Source organism: Mustela putorius, unplaced genomic scaffold (genome assembly GCF_011764305.1).
Source record: "Mustela putorius furo isolate JIRA1106 unplaced genomic scaffold, ASM1176430v1.1 tig00000275_pilon_pilon_pilon, whole genome shotgun sequence".
NCBI classification, from domain to species: Eukaryota; Metazoa; Chordata; class Mammalia; order Carnivora; family Mustelidae; genus Mustela; species Mustela putorius.
In genome coordinates, this window is record NW_025421341.1 from 2,334,488 (window position 1) to 2,358,674 (window position 24,187).

Sequence of the window (24,187 nt, forward strand, 5' to 3'; positions counted from 1 at the left end):
TAAAGATGTACTTCTTCTTCTACCACTAGTAAAGGTCTTTTTTTTTTTTTTAAATCTTCTTCCTCTTGAAAATAAATTAGTAGTTGAGTAGTGGTGTTATGGCACCATACTTACTGGTGGTTGTGCTATTAAGTCTGTGAAATCCTGCATGGAGACCAAAGTGAGTTCTTGCAGCTGTAAAGTCATAAGCGTAGCTGCGCAGTTGAAAAAAGATTCCAATTTGGCACTGCTGTCACTAGTTGGCAATTGCTTTTTTTTATTACCTTGGTAATAAATATTCTGAACTTCTGGAAACCACCTTGAAAGCACAAAAGACTTTTAAAAGTTAATACTTCCAGTGAATCACTCCTCTTACGTTAAGCATTAATAGTAACTTCTGGACATCCAAAGGTCTTCATAGAGAGCTCTATTGCTAAGACATTATCTACCCTCTGAAATGTAAGCACTAGCATACTTCAATTTTTCTAGGAAAAGAAATTTTAATCAAGGCCAAGAGAAGATGACTCAACAATGTGATGTGGTGAGGAAAAAAAGAAAAAAAAACCAAAAACATCAAAAAATAAACCCTGACTCTAACTCCTGAAACTATGCTTTCTGTACTTTTTGAATAAAAGTTTATTGGATATTACAAAATACTATGCACCAGTCTCCAAAATGTTCTTTAGGGAATGGATTTGTTAGTATAAAGCTAAAATGTAAATAGCTGCTTAAACCAAGAGAGAGCTTATTTAGTACTATATGTTATTGGTACTATATGTTATTCTGTTTCACAATGACTTGAAAACAAGACAAATCAATAAAATCAAGTGTATTATTTTATTCCCCTTATTGTGAAACCCTGAAAGAATGACTGATTTAGAACAAAGTCTCAAACGTGTATGTAACCTTGTAATAGAAATGTAAATTCACATATAGATACATAATAGGTGTTTAGCTTATAAAACCACTAAAACTACAAAATTAAGGAATACCGATACTTCTTTCATAAGAGATCATGAATTTTTTTTAAATGGCAAATTCACATATAGATACATAATAAGTTTTTGGTTTATAAAACCACTAATACTACAAAATTAAGGAATACTGAATCTTCTTTCATAGGAGATCGTGAAGTTTTAAAAAAACATAGTCCATATACTTTCAGGAGTTGCCAAATCCTTTCAATAAAGATCTCAATTTTAAATGCATGTATTCATTTCTTTAACAAATATGTGTTTAATGTCTACATGCTAGAAACAGTTTCATGGGAAATGTAAAAAGATATGACATCATCTCCTATCTCTTATAATAAAAAGGCAATGAGTCATAGCAGAAAACAGTCTTGAAGTCAACGGATTGAGATATAATTTTCCATTTAAGTAACAGAGAAGGGTTTTATAATGAAAATGGCAATTTCATTGATAGATGGAAATGAAATGAGAAGGACCGTGAGGAAAGGATCTGAAGTAGAAGCGGGATAATAAGAAAAATAGGTGGGTAAGTGGGGCTAATTTATCCAATAATTTCATTGTCTATAATAGAAGTAATAGAGAGATTTCTTCCTAGAAGATAGAAAGAAAGAAGTGGGGGGAAGTCTGAGAGGACTTTAGTAGAATTGGGAGCTGAACACGAGAAGTTGGGACAGCCTCACTCTCTAAAATGAGGCCATGGCAGAGCTTTCTGCAGTAAGGTGTCCTTGTGGAAGCAACAGATAATGAGGAAAACTAACAAATACTATATAGAGAAGAGTAATGCTACATTAAGAAAGGGGACCGAGAAACTTCCGGTAGTTTGGACAAGAGATGGAGTAAGTTTGGAGCTACAGAACTGGAAAATGAACAAATAAAAAGATATGTTTTAAAAATTATTCTGTCATTGTCCCAAAGATATTTACGGGGATCCCTAGTATGTACAAAACACTTTGTGCAAAATATTAGTCAGTCTCCAAAGTGCCTTGAGGCTAAGAGAGGGATGAAAAGATGAACACATAAATACATATTACAAAAGAAAGGCAATAAAAGAGAATAAAGGGTCAGAGGTATTCAGAAGAAAGTGATCATTTTTAAGGGGTAGCAATAGAGATTTCATAGAAGACGGATCATTTGAGCTGGGTACTGAAGGGCAGAAGAGAGGCTTCTCCAGTAATGAGCCACATCAAGTACTGTAAATAGTATAAATCATACTATTTTGCTGATGGTATTCAAGAGGTTTTTTTTTGTTAAATTTCCTTAACCTCTGATTCAGTTTGATAGAATTATGTGTGAAGATGGTAATGCTAAGAGTCACAAGTTTAAGAAGGAAGCAACTAAACAACTTCCAAATGTTCCTAGAATTCCCATCCCACAGATGAAAACAAAGAGTCACTAATTTTTTAAAAAAATCAATAATTGGTTAAAAAGGAGAACGAAGAGACTTTATCCACTGAATACTTAACAGTTATAGACTGATGTTAGAAGTTATGTCTTGTTTAATTTAACAGGACTATTTCTCCAGGCATGGCCCAAGGTGAAAGTCTTTTCAGACCTGAGAATGGAAGCGCTAGGTTAGGTCCAGGTTGCAGAAGACCTTAAAAGGTAGGTTTAGAAATGGTGACTTATTTTGTCAACAAAAGGGAAGCACTAAATTCGGGGTTAGGACATGTCACATGACGGTGGTTTGTAGGCTACACAGGAGGCTAAAAGAGCCCAGCAAGGGTAGTTGCAGTGGGAATAAAAAGGCATATGCAAGAAAGAGGCTTCTGAGCGAAGATCAAGAACAATTGGTGGTCCTCAGTCTAAAAAACATAAAAGGATTCAAATCATAAAAAATCATAAATCAGTAACGGACACTCTGGCAATATATAACTACATAGAAATTAAACAACACAATCCTGCATGGCCAGTCAAAAAGGAATTCATATGGGAAATCAAAAAATAATTTGAGATGAATGAAAATGAAAACACCATTTACCAAAACTCACAGAACACAAAGAAAGCAGTGACTGGAGGAAGTTTATAGATGTCAATGGCTACATTAAAAATGAAAAAAATCTTAACTCAGTAACTAAATTCAACTAGAAAATGGAAAAAGAGAAAACTAAACTCAAAACGAGGAGAAAGGAAGAAATAAAGATTTGAGAAGGGGAAAAAATAGAGAATAAAAAAAGATAGAGAAAATCAACAGACCCAAAATTTGGTTTTTAAAAAGATCAGCAATATTGGGGAGGAGCAAGATAGCAGAGGAGTAGGAAACCCAAATTTTATCTCATCCCAGGAATTCATTTCGTTACCAAATCATTCTGAACACCTACAAACTCAACAGGAGATCAAAGAAAAGAATAGCAGCAATTCTATGAATGAAAAAGTGAACACTTTCTGGAAGGTAGGACTGCGAAGAAGAGAATCCAGGGCAATATTAGGGAAGAGAGACCACAGGGGAGAGAGAGCTTCTATCATCTGGCTACAGGCAAGTGATAGAGCAGTGGAGCAAAAATCTGAACATTAAGAAGTCTGCTCCACTGAGGGACGTCGCTCCAGCGGCTGAATGGGGGGAGGGGTGAAACCCTCACTGGGACTGTGTGGTCTCAGGACCCTTGGGGTCACAGAAAGACGGGGCAGAGCTCAGTGGCACAGCTCCCAAGTATTGGAGAGGGGAAGCCAGCTGCAAAGACAGAGCCGAGGAGTGGGCTCTCAGCTCAGGGTTGTCATAAATCATTATCTGTGGCACAGTTGGGCCACTACTCTCCAAGGAGGGACCCCACAACTAGCAGATCTGGGGAGACTCTCCTTCCTCCACTGGGAGGAGCAGCATGGGATCCTCCACAGGAACCTGCTGAGTTTGGACACTCCAAATGGGGTCGTGTGCCAAAGACAGAAATGCTCAGTCACAGGCCAAGTGAGCATGAAGTGTGGCCAGGGACCAGGGAGAGAGGAGTGATTGACTGCTTTTCTCTGAGGCCACACTGAGGACTGGGGCCCTGACCTCTCACCCCCTCTGGGGCCAGCGACTGGGAGGCCACCGTTTTCATTCTCATTCTCCAAATCTATACAGAAAGCTTTCAGGGAACAAAAGCTACCAGGAGCAAACCCAAGTGGATTATTCTGCCTGGCCCCTGGCAAGGTCAATGCAACTCTACCTCAGGCAAAGGCATGTGAAAATCAGTGCAACAGGCCCCTCACCCAGAAGATGATCAGCAAGAACATCCAGCCAAGACCAAGTTTACCGAGCAAAGAGAAGTGCAAAATTCTAGCATTAGGGGAATATAGCACATAGAATTCATGGCTTTTTCCCCATGACTCCTTAGTCTTTCAAAGTTAATTTTTAAAACTTTGTTTTTTTCTTTTTCTATTTATTTTTCGAATTTTTCTTCAACTACCATCTTATCAATTCCATTTTAAAAATATTTTTAGATTTTCAGTTTTACAGTCATATTCTACCCCTTCATTGTATTTAATCTTATTTTTTATATAAATATAAGTTTTTCTCTTTTAAAATTTTGGGATACACTTTCTTCTGACAGATGAAAATATACCCTAAACCTAGTATATGACTTTGTTCTTGTCTCCTGCCTGATCACATTCTCTTTTTTTTCCCTAATTTTTTTCTTTTTTTAATGAATTTCTTAACAATTCCTTTTTAAAATTCTTTTTAAATTTTCATCTTTATGGTCATATGCCATCCCTCCATTGTATTTACCCTTATTTTTGTATATATATAAGTTTTTCTTTCTTTAAAATTCTGGGAAGCAGTTTCTTCTAATAGACCAAAATACACCCCAGATCTAGTGTGCGGCTCTGTTCTATTCACCACCCTCTTCCCATTTCTTTCCCCTCCAATTTCAGATCTCTCCTGATTTGTTTATATTTTTCTGGAGTCATTGTTACCCTTTTAGCATTTTGTTCTCTCATTCTTCTATTCTTCTCTGGACAAAATGATATAACAGGAAAACTCACCTCAAAAAAGAAAGAAAGAAAGAACGAACAAACAAGAGGCAGTACTGACTGACGGGAGCTTAATCAATGTGGACATTAGTAAGAACTAGAGTTCAGAATGAAAGATACTAGCTGGGCTTGGGAAAGGCATAAAAGATACCAGAGAATCCCTTTCTGGAGAAATGAAATAGCTAAAATCTAACCAAATTGAAATAAAAAAGGCTATTAATGAGGTGTAATTAAAGAAAGAGGCTCTAACTGCTAGGATAAATGAGGCAGAAGAGAGAATTAGTGATATAGAAGACCAAATGATGGAGAATAAAGAAGCTGGATGAAAGAGAGATAAACAACTACTAGACCACAGGGTCTGGTGACAAGAGATAAGTGACACAATAAGACAGAACAGTATTAGAATAATTGGGATATTAGAAGAAGAAAGGGAGGGGACAGAAGGTATATTGAAGCAAATTATAGCAGAGAACTTCCCTAATTTTGGGGAAACAGGCATCAAAATCCAGGAGCCACAAAGAATCCCCCTCAAAATCAATAAAAATAAGCCACCCCCCCATCATCTAATAGTAAAACTTACAAGCCTCAGAGACAAAGAGAAATGCTGCTGCCCCTCGGAACAATTTGTTACTTAAACTGTAACCCCTGGAGGATTTTACTAGTTACCAAGCACATTTAGATATGGCCTTAAGAAATACATATACTGGCAACAGGTCTTTGGGGAGAAGGACGATGTACAACCATGAAGCTGGGCAGCTGGGGATGCCTGTCTCACTCAGGGTGGAAGGCCACCCCTTCACAGAAGCTGGGCAGCCGGGAACACCGGGCCCGCCCAGGGCGGAAAGCCGCCTGCTTCAGGGAAGCCGAGCACCTGGGAACGCCCAGTCAGCTCAGGGTGGAACGGAAAACCGCCTGCTTCACTTATCCGTTATTGCTCTTTTCTCTTCCCAGAAGCGCCTGTCGTTAGTTAGATGAGTCCTTTGAATGTGCTTGTTTAACTATAAACTCTATCCTCCTCCTTGCTAGTCTGCAAGACGTGACTAACGTTTGACCTTCATCAATCCTTCTGTTGGCTATTGTTTTCTATCCAATAAAAGTGAGACTGTGGAGTTGCTCGTGGCAGCCATCCTTTTTGACTGTTGTCTCCTGCTCCCAATCTCTTGCAGCTGACTTGTTGGTGCCTAATTCTTCTCTCGTCACCGACTGGAAGCGGCAGAGAAAATACCAAAAGCAGCCCGGGACAAGAGGTCTGTAACCTACAGTGGTTGAAACATTAGTTTGGCAGAAGACTTATGGCAGCCTGCCAGGTCAGAAAGGACTGGCACAATATATTCAGAGCATTAAACAAGAAAAGCATGCAGCCAAGAATACCATACCCAGCGAGGCTATCACTGAAAATAGAAGAAGAGATGAAAATCTTCCAGGACAAACAGAAAAAAAAAAAAAAAAAAAATTGTGAACACCAAACCAGCCCTACAGCAAATATTGAAAGGGGTTGTCTGAGCAAAGAGAGAATCTTAAAGTAACAGACCAGAAAGGAACAGAGACAATATACAGTAACAGTCACCTTACAGGCAATACAGTGGCACTAAATTCATATCTGTTAATAGTTATCCCGAATGTAAGTTGGCTAAAAGCCCCAATCAAAAGACAAAGGGTATCAAATTGGATAAAAAAAATAAGACCCATCGATATGCTGTCTACAAGGGACTCATTTTAGACCCAAAGAAACCTCCAGATTGAAAGTGAGAGGGTGGAAAATCATTTACCATGCTAATGGACATCAAAAGAAAGCTGGGGTGGCAATCCTTATATCAGATAAATTATATTTTAAACCAAACACTATAATACGAGATGAGGAAGGACACTATATCATACTTAAAGGGTCTGTCCAACAAGAACATCTAACAATTTTGAATATCTATGTCCCTAACATAGGAGGAGCCAATTATATAAGCCAATTAATAACAAAATCAAAGAAACACATTGATAATAATACAATAACAGTAGGACATGAAAACCCCCTTCACTGAAATGGACAGATCATCTAAGCAAAAGATCAACAAGGAAATAAAGGCTTTAAAGTACACACTGAACCAGATGTACTTCACAGATCTATTCAGAACATTTCATCCCAAAGCAACAGAATACACATTCTTCTCTAGTATACATGGAACATTCTCCAGAATAAATCACATCCTAGGTCACAAATCAGGGTTCAACTGGTACCAAAAGACTGGGATCATTCCCTGCATATTTTCAGACCATGAAGCTCTGAAGCTAGAACTCAATCACAAGAGAAAAGTTAGAAAGAACTCAAATACATGGAGGCTAAAGAGCATCCTACTAAAGAATAAATGGGTCAACTGAGAAATTAAAGAATTTTAAAAATTCATGGACACAAATGATAATGAAAACACAACTGTTCAAAATCTCTGAGATGCAGCAAAGGAGGTCCTAAGAGGAAAGTATATAGCAATACAAGCCTTTCTCAAGAAACAAGAAATATCTCAAATACACAACCTACCCCTTCCCCTAAAGGAGCTGGAGAAAGAACAGCAAAGAAAGCCTAAACTCAGCAGGAGAAGAGAAATCATAAAGATCAGAGCAGAAATCAATGAAATAGAAACCAAAAAAAAACAGTAGAACAAATCAATGAAACTAGGAGCTTGTTCTTTGAAAGAACTAATAAGATTGATAAAACCCGGGACAGACTTATCAAAAAGAAAAGAAAAAGGACCCAAATTAATAAAATCATGAATGAAAGAGGAACCATCACAACCAACACCAAAGATATACAAACAATCATAAGAACATATTATGAGTACCTATATGCTAGCAAATTAGACAATCTGTGAGAAATGGATACATTCCTAGACAAGTATAAACTACCAAAACTGAACCAGGAAAAAATAATAGAAAATCTGAACAGACTCACAATCAATAAGGAAATTGAAGCAGTAATCAAAAATCTCCCAAGAAACAAGAGCCCAGGGCCAGATGGCTTCCCAGGGGAATTCTACTAAACATTTAAAGAAAAATTAATACCAACAAAAACTACAGGCCAATGACCCTTATGCACGTACACACGAAAATCCCCAACTCAATCCAACAGCATATAAAAGGAATTATACTCTATGGCCAAGTGGGATTGGTATTTATCTCAGGAATCAGATTAGTTCAGTACATGAAAACCAATGTAATGTATTAATAAAGTAGAAAAATCCACTATTTCAGCTGCAAAAAAAAAGCCACACACACACACACACACACTAGGCAAAATCTGTGGTATTATATGATAAAAAAAATCAACAAACTAAGTATGAAAGGGAAATTCCTTAACCTGATAAAGGGAAATTACACAGCTAACTAAATGCTGAAAGACTGAAAGCCTTCCCCTAAAATCAGGAACAAAACAAGGATCTCTGCCCTTGCAACTTCTTTCAACACTATACTAGAGAGTCTAACCAAAACAATTAACCAAGGACAAGAAAAAACCACACAGATAAGAAATGAAGAAGTATAGCTGTCTATTTGCAGATAACACAATCATATATATATATATATATATATATATATATATATATATAAAAGATATGAAGTTTACACATAACCCCCCCCCCAAAAAAAAATCATTGGTACTAATAAACAAGTTTAGCAAGGGTGCAGGATACAAGATCAGTATACAAAAAGATAATTAGACTTTATCAAAATTAAAAATATTGTGCCTCAAGATGCCTGGGTACCTCAGTCAGTTAAGCAACCAACTCTTGATCTCAGCTCAAGTCTTGATCTCAGGGTCATGAGTTCAAGCCCCATGTTAAAAAAAAAAAAAGTACCTCAAATTTATGCCTATCAAGAAAATGAAAGGATCAACCACATAATGAGAGAAATATCTGCAAATCGTGTACCTGAGGGCTTAGTATCCAGAATATATCAAGAACTCTTAAAATTCAACAATAAAAAGATACTCAATACAAAGTAAGCAATGATCTGAATAGACATTTATCCAAACAAGATAAACATATGGACAATAAGCATTTGAAAAGATACTCAATATAATTAGTCATTAAGGAAATGCAAATCAAAACCTCAGTAAGATAGAACTTAACATCTACTAGGATGACTATATCTAATCAGAAAGATGGACAGTAACAGTGTCGACAAGGATGTAGAGAAAGTGGAACCCTCATACATTGTTGGAAGGAACATAAAATCTAACAAACGCTTTAGGAAACACTGTGGGAGTTCCTCAAAAAGTTAACCATAGAGTTATTATATAACCCAGTAATTCTACTCCTAGGTATCTACCCAAAGAGAACTAAAAACATGTTTATAAAAATGTTCATAGCAGCATTATTCCTAATAGACAAAAGATAGTAACAACACAAATGTCCATCTACTGATGAATGGATAAACAAAATGTGTTAGATCCATACAATGAGATATCATTTGGGGGGCACCTGGGTGGCTTAGTGGGTTAAGCCTCTGCCTTTGGCTCAGGTCATGACCTCAGATCCTGGGATGGAGCCCCACACCGGGCTCTCTGCTCAGTAGGGAGCCTATTTCCCCCTCTCTTTCTGCCTGCCTCTGTGCCTACTTATGATCTCTCTCTCTCTCTCTGTCAAATAAATAAATAAAATCTTAAAAAAAAAAAAAAAGAAATATCATTTGGCCAGAAGAAGGAATGAACTATTGATATATGCTATAACAGGGATGAACCTTGAAAATATCATGCTTAGTGTAAGAAGTGAGACATAAATGAATACATATTATATCATTCCACAGAGATGAAATGTTTAGAATGGGGACAGAAAATGTACTAGTGATTGTCAGGGCATGTTGGAGGGGAAATCGGGAATGACTGATAACAGATAAAGTGTTTCTTTTGGGGGGTGATGGAATTAGTGGTGATCACTGCAAAACCTTTGAATATATTATAAACTACTGAAATGTACACAAGAAGGTGGTGATTTTATGGTGAGTGAATTATACCTCGATTTTAAAAAGTAATTAGCAATACACTGACTATGGCTGGAGGCAGGGTAGGGGTGGTAAAGATGTAGACGATAAGCAACAGATAGAAAAAGTCACAAAGTTTTCAGCTTGGCCTGGGAATGGTCTAGAACAAGAAGAGTAGCATGCTTGGAAGAAAGAATTACCACTGTAATGGAAATGCTAATATTTAGATGCTGACGTGATATTCAACAGGAGACATATAGTATGAGGTTAGTAACAAGGGCCTAGAGCTCAAAAAACTTAAGATCTTTAGACAGATAAGGCAGATGAAATCTTGACATTGCCAAGAATATAGAGAAGACTCACAAGAGTAAACACCTGAGAGGCCCCCACTCTTGGCAATAGTAAGAACAAGTACAGCTAGGAAAAAAACAAACAGAAAAACCAGAGGCACAGGGACCTAGAAAAACAGCTTCCAGACGGCAGGGGTGATAAACCACAATAAATGCTGAATAGAAGCAGAGAATGAATCCTGAGAGAAGACATCTGGGTTTGGCGTAGATACCATAATTAATCATTTGCTAACTGTTTCTCCATTGTGGTAAGCTGGTGTTCTACCTTTTAGCCATGATAAACACATTCCGGTTCACTATTTAAAGTACAGTCAGAGTGTTTTCCCCTTAGAATAAATCAGGGAGCACTGAGGCTACAGCAAATCAATCTACAACTCTCCACAAAATTTTCAGCAAAGGTTTTATTCTGCTCTGTACTTTGACACCCAATTTACCAAAATTTATGGTGGTAATGTATTCCTCCTGGACTATAACTCGAAGTTACCGATCAAGAAAATTTATCGGTTTTATGTCCTTAAGGGGTCATTTTCTGCTCTGTAATTAATTATGGGGTTTCATTCTATAGCTCTCATCTATTTGTTTATGTTAACTAAATACTAATATTAAATAAAATTCTAAAGTTCTTTCAAGTGACTTCAGACAAAGAATTTGATTCTAAAATATTGGAGAAAAACAACAAAGATACAATCTTTAGCTATCAGGATGTATCTCTAAGTAACTTGTGAAAATCATGAAACCATGCAGGAGTTTCATGCTCTCTGCTATCTGAAATTTGAGCTAATTTTAACATCCTATTTATAATAACTCAACAACCCATGATAGAAACATTTTCCTGTATTGTTTCAGAGCATGCTCTCTGGCACCTACATTGGTAATTATCATATGTGACTATTCCATTTTTAAGAGTCGAGCCAAGATGTTTAATTATCATGTGATAAGTCTAACCTCTCAGTGTGATAGTAAACTCCTTTAAAGAATATATTTTCCCTACCTAATAGTGCTTTAAACTTCTTTCATTCCCCACCCAAAAGCAAAATGAAAGAGGTAGAGTGCCTTAAATGTAATATTAATAGTAGATGTCGAATATCTAGCAAATGGATTAGTTGATGATCATTCTCTCCCTGGTATTCAACCCCTCTCACAGAGCAGAAGTAGAAACCAGAATTGAGAGAAAAAAACATAATCATTTTAGTTCCTTCACAATCTATGTTGTGTAGAACATCTGGGTAGACAGTACAGACCAATTCAGTTAAAGACACTATACTTAGTTCTTGAACAGAAGTAATTACAAACTTGTTAAAATCAGATTTTCTAAATGCAGTTAAAATGTAGTTCCCCGCCAATAACATTTTTAAATTTGTGCTTTCCTCCATGAAATTTTAAAACTTTACATTTTAAGGAGAGTCTCTTTAGCAGATTCCATGTGTTTCATGACAATGGTCTGAAATATTGACAGTTCTAATGCATCCTGGCGATTATGAAATTCTTCTACATCAACTAAACGTAATTTTCTGCAAGACATAAAAATAAACAATAATTAAGGCAGGAGATTTTTTTGCATTAAATATTTTTGTTAACTGATCTCAAAAATATAATATTCCTTGGTTTTATCATTAAAATTTGTGTTTAATAAAATTAAATAGTTAAGAACATAAAATTTTTAAAATTTTAATTTTTAAAATAATGTAATTAAATTTGATAAGAACACAACATAAGATTATGAAACATTATTGTGAAGTAAAACAGAGTTGAAATAACTGGGATTTGATAGAAAATTTAGACTGATTTTTGCTTTCAAATCAGAATAATTGCAACAGGAAAAGAGGTAAAGCTTAAGAAAGCTCACTATACCTGAAACAAAAATTGTACCCACTCTGGAAAGAAAGTAACCTTGCATTTTAGGGAGCCATGTAGTGGGGGAATTCTCACACCTGATTAAGACCTAATATATCAGTCTTTTGATCCTGTCTGGTTTTGACTTTTTTTTATTATGTTCAGTTAGCCAACATACAGTACAACATTAGTTTTTGATGGAGTGTTCAAGGATTCATTATTTGTTTGCTCATCACATCATCTAGTTATCCTATCCCCCACCTCCCTCCCTTCTGTAACCCTGTTTCTTTCATGGAATCCAGAGTCTCTCGTGGTTTGTCTCCCTCACGAATTTTAAGAAAACATAGTGCTTCTTCTAGTCAACAGTTTCCCACACACCTTCTTTTCTGACTACAGTGCTATGGATCTTTGTTATGTACATGATTTACACATTTAAGAAGTTTCTGTTGTGGGCTCTATGCTGGATATAATAATAATATAATAATAATAATTTTCAGTTGGGGAAATTGGGCAGCCACATGCAAAATAATGAAATCGAACCCTTATCTTATACCATACTCAACAATGAACGCAAAATGGATTCAAGACAGGAATGTAGGACCTGAAGCCATAGAACTCCTAGAAAAAAACATGGGTGATACATCCCTGGACACGAGTGTTGGCAATAATTTTTTGGATCTGATGCTAAAAGCAAAGGCAAAAGCAAAAAATGAACAAGTGTCACTACATCAAACTAAAATGCTTCTGCACAACAAAAAATCAACCATTAACAAAATGAAAAGGCAATCTATTGAATGGGAGAAAATATTTGCAAATCATATACTGAAAAGGGGTTAATATCAAAAATTTATAAAGAACACATAAAACTCAATAGAAAAAAATCTGATTAAAAAATGGGCAGAGGATCTGAATAGACATCGTTCTAAAGAAGACATGCAGATAGCTAACAGGTATATGACAAGATGTTCACATTACTAATCATGAGGGAAATACAAATCAAACCACCATGAGATGGTCCCCCCACACCCGTCAAAACGGATATGAAAAAAGGATAGGAAATAACATGCATTGATGAGAATGTGGACAAAAGAGAATCCTTGTGCACTGTTGCTGGAAATGTAAATTGGTGCAGCTGCTATGGAAAATAATACAGGGTTCCTCAAAAAGTAAATAATAGAACTACCAGATTATTATATACCAATTCTACTTCTGAATATTTATCTGAAGAAAATGAAAACACAATAAAAGAATAATGTACAACCGTGTTCATTGCATTATTTCTAATAGCCAAAACATGGAAACAATCTAAATGTCCATTGACGGGTAAACAAAATGTGGTGTACAGATATACACAGTGGAATAATATTCAGCCATAAAACAGAATGAAAGCTTTCCATTTGAGGCATCATGGATAGAGCCTGAAGGCATTATGCTAAGTTAAATAAGTCAAATATAGGAAGACAAATAAAGAACTTTATAAACTCCTATGTGCAATCTAAAACGACAAAAACTGAGCTCACGGATATAGAAAACAGATTGGTGGTTGCCGGAGGCAGGGGATGGACGGTGGACAACATAAGCTTCACTTTCTTAGACATCTTCCTTTTATTTTTAGTTTTTTAAAGGTTTTATTTATTTATTTGTCAGAGAGAGAGAAAGAGCACAAGCAGGGGGAGAAGCAGGCAGAGGGAGAAGCAGGCTCTCTGCTGAGCAGGGAGCCAGATGTGGGACTTGATTCCAGGACCCAGGGATCATAACCTGAGCCAAGGGCACATGCTTAACTGCCTGAGCCACCCAGGTTCCCAACATCTTCCTTTTATATTCAACTACTGTAATCCCTAGCCTATGGCAATTTCCACATATATGTACCTACAAGCTACACATACATATTCATATATGCACACTACTTTTCAAGCAAAAATGCCCATATGCTATGTAGGCTGTGACTGTATTACAGATGCTCTCTCTGACATTCAGTGGGCTCTGTCAGTCTCACTACTGAAGGACATGAACTTGCACCTTCCATCTACAAGCATCCCCTTTCAGCTTTCCACACTCGTGCATTTTTGCAGTCGTTCAGATGACTTTTCCATCACCATTCTCCACACCTCTGCTACACAGAGATGTCCCATACTTTCAACACCTGCTGAGAGGCCAAACACTTTTCACCTAGAGGAAGGATGCCCTTTATAGTCAACGCTGGCTCCTACTCTGAGAGGCAGTGCTGCTGACTGCCCGCCCCACTCAACATTCTCATAGAGTGAAAATGACTCATGTCTACGAGGGCAACATTGGAATTGGTGGAGTCCTCTTCCTACCCACAGACTGCAAAGCTTCTTTCTCTTTTGTCGTCACCCCAGATGCCCTGAGGTTTGCTTCAGTTGCTGCTACGAATACTTCTGCCACTATGATCACGGACAACAGGTTTGGGCATATCCATTGTTTACTGTTTTGTTTTGTTTTTTATCTCAACTTTGTTCCCTTTTTCTTCCCCTTCATTTTCTTGTCTCTTGCCTCCTGACGTTGGCCAACAAAGTCTAGCCCGTTGTGGACAGTACTAGGCACTACAGCCTCACCCGCCTGCATCCACTTCAGTGTGTCCTGGCAATTCCAAAGAGATCCATATCTATAAATGGATATTTAAAAAAAAAACCACTGGCATTGTTGTGAAAATGAAATATATATATCACTGTATGAAAACATCCTTCGTGAGAGCGATACTATACAGAGTGGCCTCATGACTGCATGCAAAATTAAATCATGGCCAAATTTAAGCAAAGAAGTCCACATTATACAATGGAAAGCTAAAAGATGTTCTAACAGTATTCAGTCTGACCAACAAAAGCCATTTTTATGCTATGGATATGTGTGCCTGTGTGTGGATGCACATATGTATTTGATAATATGAGTACACATAAAAATAATGAAAGATATCCCACTGGATGGTTATCATGGGTCTTTAGACTGGTGGAAAGAAAGGCAGAGATGAGGAAAAGAAAGGCTGCGGGAAGTCAGGCAAAGTGAAGATTGCACTTAAAAAGTATATATGAGGGACGCCTGGCTGGCTCAGTGGGTTAAGCCGCTGCCTTCAGCTCAGGTCATGATCCCAGCGTCCTGGGATCGAGTCCTGCGTTGGGCTCCTTGCTCTGCAGGGAGCCTGCTTCTCCCTCTGACTCTGCCTTCCACTCTGTCTGCCTGTGCTCACTCTCTCTCTCTCTCTGACAAATAAATAAATAAAATCTTTTTTAAAAAAAGTATATATGATCACATTTACATGTTTATGTAAAGTTACATATGTAGCTGCATATTTAATTAAAATTTGTTTTTTAAAAGGCAGACAGGGACAGAGCGAGGAAAGGGCGGGCCTTGGACAGCACAAATCATTCTACCTGTGAGAAAACAGAATGCCAGGGAAGACAACGGGTGAAGAGAGAAGCTATAATCAGATGCTGGCAGAGCCCAGGCAAGGAGCTTGGCTTCCTAGAGCAGATGGCAGGGGTAGGGCTAGAAAGGTACGCTAAAGAGCCTCACTCTGGAAGGAGTTCAGAGAAGTTGGCCGGAGAGATGGCCCTAGGGCATGTCCTGGGGTTTCCCAGGGTGGGGCCAAGAGCTGCCTTCTGCCGCGGCCATAGCTTGAAAGACCGTAGCTTTCCTTCTGCTGGTTTTGGGAGGCAGAAAAATGTGCCCACTTGCTGCGCCCTTCTGCCCACAGCATACATACAGTAGAAACCAGGAGACCCTGGAGAGCGGGTCACTTGTCACAAGGGCTGCAGATGTAGGGGTTGACAATGTTGGGGTAGGGGTGGGTAAGACCACCTGGGACACAGGTGCCTCCTCTGGCATAAGACAGGACTGATCCAGGTTCTGAGGTTCCTGAAGGAAGGCCTTCTTTAAGAAAAATAAATATAGATTTGTATTACTTTTGTACATTTTCTAAAACCATGTCTACGGGTGCTCGTTGCTAGGATGCCCACCAGTGCCTTAGAAGAGGTCATGCAAGGGTGGGCGGGAACATGAAGTAGCAGCTTCTAAACTGTGTGGTCGATGGTCCTCAGCCTGGGCAGCAAGCATGTCAGCTCCACGGCGCCCACCAGCATCCACATCCCGCTGCGCCAAGCACTTGCCAACGTGTGGCTGTACCGTCCCCACCGTGACAAGGTCTATGAGGTGATGCCTAACTTCCTGCTGTCACCCAGGAACTTTAACTCATGCCATTCAGGTGTGCCATATTTACTAGGTTCCTAACCATCTAGATGACTGTAGCAGCTAATGGTCTGTGGGATTTAAAACCCAGCATGACAATATAGACCCTTAAGGGTGATCACCTTAAGTCTGCATGGTAATGAGATACGGGACGGGACGGGAGTAGGGGGGGAACTGAGTCAGAGGTCAAAGACAATGTTCCTGATTTACTCTACCACTACATTGCTGATTTAAACCCATGTTTGAATACTGATGGTTAAGTTTGTAGTTATTTTTTTTAGTTTGCAGTTGAAATAGTAAAAGAAACAATTAAGATGTGACAAAATAGCTTTTATTGCTCTTTTAAAAAGAAGCTCAAGGGGCGCCTGGGTGGCTCAGTGGGTTAAAGCCTCTGCCTTCGGCTCAGGTCATGATCCCACGGTCCTGGGATCGAGCCCCACACCGGGCTCTCTGCTCTGCAGGGAGTCTGCTTCCTCCTCTCTCTCTCTGCCTGCCTCTCTGCCTACATGTGATCTCTGTCTGTCAAATAAATAAATAAAATCTTAACAAAAAAAAAAAAAAGAAGAAGAAGCTCAAGAAGGCCAGAAATACTCACTTAAAAGTCCCGTGCCACAAATCTAGCACTGCCAACATTGTAGGGTTCAATGTGTTCAAGTGATCCTTAATATAATTGCTTGCAGCTAAAAATGATTTCCTCCAAGGTTTTGGAAGAACTTCCATTCTGAAAACAAAGAAAAAAGAATCAACTATCTCTAAAAAATCAGAAAAAAGCATTGTCATGCATACTTTCTGAATAATAATAGCTTCCTTTTTTTTTCTTTAGAGAGAGAGAACGGGGGAGGAGGAGCAGAGGGAGAGAGAGAACTTTCAGCAGGTTCCATGCCCAGCACAGAGCCTGACTTGGGACTCAAACTCACAGCCCTTAGATCCTGACCAAGAGTGGGTTGCTTAACCCATTGAGCCACCCAGGCACCCCAATAATGGTTTTACTTTAATAAAAAGTATTATGTATCCCTGACAATAATAACAAAATACATAATTATGTATGGAAGATACATAAAGGCCATACTTTCTATGGCCTAAGCCATATGATTTTAGAATAATTAACACATGAAATTATACCTGAATCCCTTTCTTTTTTTTAAGATTGATTTATTTGAGAAAGAGTTCATCAATCAAGGGAAGAGGAGCAAAGGGAGAGGGAGAACCAGGCTCCCTACTGATCAGGGAGCCCCACACAGGGCACAGTCCCAGAGCCCCAAGATCATGACCTCAGCTGAAGGCAGATGCTCAACCAACAGAGCTAACCAGGCACCCCTGAATCTTTTTTTTTTTTTAATTTTATTTATTTAAGTAATCTCTGCACCCAACATGGGTGCTCAAACTTACAACCCCGAGATCAAGGGTCACATGCTCTTCTGACGGAGCCAGCCAGGTGCCCCATAAACTTGAATCATAAGTTAACTTGAATCATAAAGTAACTATTTTTCCTTTAAATACTTGGTCAAGTTCACAAGTAACTCAAAATGATCAAATAGAAACAGTAGCCAACTTTTTCTCATATACGTCTTGAAAGAGGTAATTTGAAGACACAAAAAGTTTAAATTTTTTTTAAAACATCTTAAGTATTGCATGGAGCACTGGGTATGGCGTATAAACAATGAATTTTGGAACACTGAAAAAAAAATAACAATACAAAAAATATATATATATATAGTCCAGCCTACCTGTGGAAATTCCCTTCAACTTAATCTCTGTTAATGTGTAAAGGACACTTCCAAAATGACGGATGCTAAGGTCCTTATTTGAAGCCATTTACTCTGTAACTCCTTTGACATGCATAGTCATCCTTGATACATTAAAGATATGCCATTTTCACCTTTCAGAATGTCTTTAAACCTCTATATTTTATGCCTACAATATTTTCTTCTCATGATTTTAAACACTGAATCTCACTTTATTATGTGTAAGCTTAACTCGGTTTTTCAGTTGTAGTCATTCCACCTTTACAACTACAAAAGGTGATTTTGGTCCCTTCACAGGAGAAAAGCTGTTCTCCACATAGGATATGTTGGAAATGACCGCATAATTTTTTCTTGCCATTATAGGAAAACAATCTGAGGCACTTTCAAATAATATGAAAGAAGCAAAACAATTTTTACTAAATCATAAAAATGTAAGTTCTATTCTTCAAACTATTTAAAAGATTTATTCCTAAATGGGATTTAGGGATTAGGGAAAATATAGAGTGAGTGTACTTTTCTATTATGTGTCCTATATTTTAATCTATGTAATAAATTGCAATATGTTCTATATACACACATATTTTCTGTAATGTTCCCGGTATGATTTATGCATTCCAATTGCCATCAAGTTCTTATATCCCTATTGTATCCAAAGCCTGTGCTAGTAGCTATGGAAATACAAGGATCTATACAAGCTTCTTTCACCAGGGTACTTCTGTTTTAACCACATAGGTATCCATCTCTCTGTCTGTCTACCCATCTACCCATGGATTTGTAAATAAAACATACTAGGGCTTAAATACACAAACTTAATAAGAATAATCAGTTGTATAAATGAAGTATATAGGTTATAAACATATATATGAGAAATACAATCAGTGTATAAATAAATACACATACATAGAAACAGTCATATAATTAATATTCTTAGAGAAAGTTAATCACTTACTCTGCGCGATGGGGTGGAATTTCAGCTGTTTTTTTATCTTCTTCTTTTTCCCTAGGATCTTTCAAAACAAAATCAACTAAAAGAAAATTGAAAAGTTCTGATAAACATCCTTATATTAATTATGGCACATTTCCAAGCAATTGCAAAACTAATTCCACTAAAATCAATTATTTAAATTATGTTATTTAAAATAATGGAGCCATTTCTGCATATATCAGACAACAAAAATATTTATGAGAAAACCCATGATGTCTGTGTCTTTGAGAGTATATGTTCCCTCTCTTTAACAACAGGCTCCTATTATTTCATTTGAAAATAATAATTGGTTTTAAAATTACATTTTCCTTCATAGCTATTCTACCAAAAGTAGTTTTCAATGAAGGCCAACAATAAAGAATCACAGCAGTTTCCTTTCACTGAGGAAACTTACCATGTTGCTTTGTTCTCTTTTAAATTGCATAAAAACATAAAACAAGCCTGTTATAAAATCAGTAAAGGGAGCTGCTTCTGCTTCTATCTTCTATGGTCATTAATCCACAGTTAATTCTAATTTTCCTACCTTTAGGTGCTCTTTCTAAAATGCCAATGCTAACACTCCTCTTCTTAAAATCCTTTGGTGACTCTGCTTTAATTTTGAATGTTTTAAAAAGGCATTGAGTGCCCTTAAGATTCTGTCCCCTTCCCAAATGGACTCTATGCTTTGCCATCACGGCTGCTGCAAGCCTGAAGAGTCTTTCATGCGTGTCTGCCACATGTCACACCGTTTTCTCAGGGTGAGCACTGTCTCGTGTTTGGTTTGTATTTCGAGACAGTTCAGGCACCTCCAGATTTCTTCCTACCAAGTCCGGCATGAGCTTCTGTCCCTTACAGCACATCCTGTTTCCCCTCTTCCCACGCCTACCGCTCTACTTTGTAATTAATGATTTGTCCCTCTCCCTCATTTCCACAATGAACTCCTTGGAATCAAAGATTTGCCTTTTTATTTTTACATTAGCAGGACACTCAATAAGAGTCTTAAATTAAGTAAATGCCTTCCTTAAAAGGTTCCCAGGCAACTCCAAAACATGAGGATTTCTCCAGCTTTGAATACAACATCAATTATACCAGTTTTACAATCCCAGTTAATTGGAGAACTTTTTTTTTAAGTATAGATTTAATATATAGTTTTAATTCAGATGGACTCGGAAATGAGTATGTGGAAAACGATTCTGATGTTTAGTCAGTCTTAGAATCCAGTGGTCTATACCAGGAATCAGCAAACTTTTTATGTAAAGGGCTTGAGTATCAATACCTTCAACTTTATGAGCTACAAGGTCTCCATCACAAATACTAATCTCTTCTCTTATAGATCAAAAGCAGCCCAAACCATATGCAAATGAATGCGTAGGACTGTACTGCAATAACAGTTATTTACAAAAACAGGTAGTGAGCTGGACTCGACCTGTGAGCTGTAGTTTGCCAACCCCTAGTCCATAACAACAATTTTCAATTAATCACCTTCTAATAGTGATAGCAATAATATTAATGTCAGTTAAATAATTAAATTTTAGAATTTCCTCAGTTCTAGAATTTACTCAGTTTTTACTGAGTGGATGTAACACTCAAAAAAAAAAAAAAAAAAGATGGGATTTAAAATTTTCTTGCTGTACTTTATTAAAGAAACCTGCCTAAGATCTTAAGCAATGAAACAGCAATGCAAAAAGCAGAATAAATCTATGAATGCTTTCAAGTATAGGTATTAACTTTCAGTTAATAAGACACATTCAAATTAGAAAACAAATACTGATTTACCTATGGATTTTTTTACACTAAGAAGATAATCTTCTCTCATTTCGTCAGATAATGCAAGTATGCTGTTGGTGAGGACTTTCAGATGTTGGGGGACTAAATTCAATACATGCTCTAGCCAAGAATCTTCCATTGGGGCTACATGGTCTGTGTCAATTCCATGGTGAATATAATAGTAATATCTCTGCATAAAGAAGATGGAGAAATATAAATGTGTTTAGTTCTGTAGTAAAAGAAATGTGTTCATAAAAACAAACAAACAAACAAAAAACAACCACCTACTGAGCAAAATCAAAACTTTAGGCAAAGTATTTACAAATCACAAAAAAAGTATCTTGTGTAATTCATGGAGGTATTTTTTTGAGATCCCCTAAGTTAAAAAAAAAAAAAAAGGATAGTTCATGAAAAGTAAAGCTCATCTCAGTTCATAACTACAATGAAAAATATTAAATTATATTACCAAATATATGATGTACTAAGAAGAATCCATGCTGAAGTAGAATTTAGTGCTTTATAAATGTGTGAAAATGTCATAGTTTTTGTCCTTTTATTATTGATAATCAAGTGAATCATACAAGCTGCAAACAAATCAGTAACCCTATACATTAAGCTCAGAAATCTATGACAGGACTGAGGAAATCTCCAACTGACCAATAGTCCATTTATAATTTTACAGCTACTATTAAATGTGTACATAAACATTCATTTTAAGACATGTTTAGTATTTCTCTAACAGACATTTAACTTTGGTATATTTTCATAAAGTTTTACATGTCACTCATTAGAAAAATTTTAAACATCCAAGTATTTTTTCAAAATACTTCCAAATCAGCAATGTTAGAGTCTTCGATATTTAATTTTTAAAAATTCTTCAGTATTCAAAATAATAGAATAATTATATTTTAAGTAGGTTAATATGCTCTGTAAAGTATACTTTATATAACTAAGAGAATTTCTCATGGAAGAATAAAGACATATAAAAGCTATACACGACCGAGGCTCTTTCTAACAAAGGGAGCTGGTAAACGAGATTTTTCATTGTGGTCTTAGATGGCAAGTGGGGAAAATGATGTCCTCCATTCATCCCGTAGAGCAATTTTGTGGAACTCCATATTTACTTCCACACCAGAAAGGAGCACAGGGTAAGCTCAAAAGTTTACAGGCATCTTCAACTGCTTCCTTTACATTCAAGTATACTGACAAAAGAGACAGTCCATTACCAAAATGTCTTTCTCTATTGCAGAAGTGGTCAGTTTGGGAAACGTGCTTTCACCAGGACTAGGTGAGTCTAACACCGCATCTTGTTGCCTAAGAAAATGATAAACACACTATTCAATCATACAAAAGGGCAGTTAGAATATACATCAATGGATATACAGTTGACCCTGGAACAACTCAAGTTTGAACTGTGTGGGTTCACATACACTTCTTTTACAGTACAGTGTTGTAAATTATTTTATGATTTTCTAAATCTTTTCTTTACTTTACTTCATTGTAAGAATACGGTATATGATACATATAACCAAAAAATATGTATAAAATAACTGCTTCTATTATCAGTAAGACTCCTGGTCAACAGCAGGCTATTAGTAGTTAAATTTTTGTAGAGTCAAAAGCTATACGTGAGATTTCAATTGTGGCGGGGGTCAGTGTCCAGAACCCCCCTAAGTTGTTTAAGGGTCTACTGTCAAAACATCAGGCTGTCTCTACTAAATCTTAAGAAAAAATGAATTGTTGGAATGTTTTATTAATAGTACATGTAACATATATTTGTTTGATACCACATTCCACCCAGAACACTTTCTCTTTATTTATAGAGAGACAGTTCTATTGGAAGTGATTTGCAAGACCAAATCCAGAGGCTACATTCTTCTTGATGAGCTTTACCTATTTTTCCTCATTTCTCCAAACTCAAGCTCTCTCTTCTTTAAAATGTTGTAGGACTATTCTTGCATTATTGCTAAAATATGTATGGTTATTTATAAATAAGGGATTTAAAAGAGCACTGAGGGAAAAGATTTTTAGTTTTCCCAAAGACAGGTACATTCTTGAAAAGATCATTTCTCAGATATCTAGAGATATACAGAATAAGCTAGCAAAGAGTGAAAGTTTATATGTTCTCATGTATTTATTACTGCCTGTCTATAAATGGACAATGTTGATAACTAATTAAATTCAAACTCTATACAAGCCACATTTTTTAAAAATCAAGTCTTTATTTTTTTAGAGACTCCACTTTAGGAGGGGCAGAGAGTGAGCATGAGTACAAGCAAGGGGAACAGCAGAGGCAGAGAGAGAAGCAGGCTCCCCACTGAGCAGGGAGCCCGATGAAGGATCAGGATTGATCCTAGGACCCCGGGATCATGATCTGAGCCGAAGGCATATGCTTAACCAACTGAGCCACCCAGGCGCCCCTACAGGCCACATTTTGTGACTTCTTCTGGGCACTACTGTGGAGAAAGACATAGGTCACATCTTCATGAAAATTAAGTTGTTCTGGGATAGCTTTAACTTACTCATCATTGAATGCATCAGGCTCTAGATCCCAACTTCATCTGGGATTACAGGTCAGTGATGCTGTGTAACAAAACAGTCCCTCCCACTAACAGTCTAGTGAGTGAAGATTGGAGTTTTATTGAATATCCATCTGAGACACAATACTAAGATAGATGCCAGATGCATCTTCTAAATTATTTTGTCTTTTGCAAATCCAGGAATCAAATATTTTGTGAACTTCACATTCTTTTCCATTATATGGAAGAGAAAAGAGCCAATGCAATGCCTCGGGTAATGTCTCAGCTTAATTCAGTACATAGTAGGTGCTCCATCGATGTTTATAAAATGAGGGAAAACAAATATAAAAGCAGCAAGGGAATATCTTCAAGGTATTCTGTAGTTGGAATGAGAAGCACTGACTATTCTAACTACAAAAGTAGCCTTGTCATTATTTTGATTGTAAAGTGTTACTAATGGGACAGTAATGGACCTCAAGAATCAGGACACCTGCATACAAACTCTGCCACCCTAAAGTAGGTGACCCCAATAACTGGGTTGTTGATGTTTTTTAATGGCAGAAATGCCCATGTTATTTAACTTGCTGAACCCAGAGAATATACCAAGCTTCATCCTCCGTATGAGTACTGCCTGCCTGAAAGAGTGCAGCACGGTCAAGAAAGGGAAGAAGGAGAAGGTTGGGGGTGACGAGGGCAGCTGCCCGGGTTTTTGCAGTCATCACGAAGATCCTTTCAGCTTTAAAATTCTAGGATTCAATCATTCTGTGGCTACAGGCAAAGATCCTACTTGCTGGAAATAGTAATAATAAAAACCTTCTTTATTGATCACCTAGTTAGCCCCTCAATAGTTTCGCATACATTATCTCTAATCCTCACACCTATTGTTAGACGAGACAGAGAAATTATTCTCACTTCACAGATGAGAAACTGAATTTCAGATTCAATA

The 24,187-nt window shown here is 37.2% G+C and overlaps 1 protein-coding gene across 1 annotated transcript in view; it reads right to left on the reverse strand.

The window, feature by feature from the left end:
- The window catches only part of DNAH7 (dynein axonemal heavy chain 7), a 254,346-nt gene that overhangs the window by 201,101 nt on the left and 29,058 nt on the right, over nucleotides 1–24,187 (reverse strand). The window contains 6 exon segments of the mRNA XM_045078496.1: nucleotides 115–298; nucleotides 11,602–11,721; nucleotides 16,842–16,967; nucleotides 18,941–19,016; nucleotides 20,732–20,912; nucleotides 21,949–22,036. Coding sequence (XP_044934431.1) covers nucleotides 115–298; nucleotides 11,602–11,721; nucleotides 16,842–16,967; nucleotides 18,941–19,016; nucleotides 20,732–20,912; nucleotides 21,949–22,036 — 775 coding nt within the window.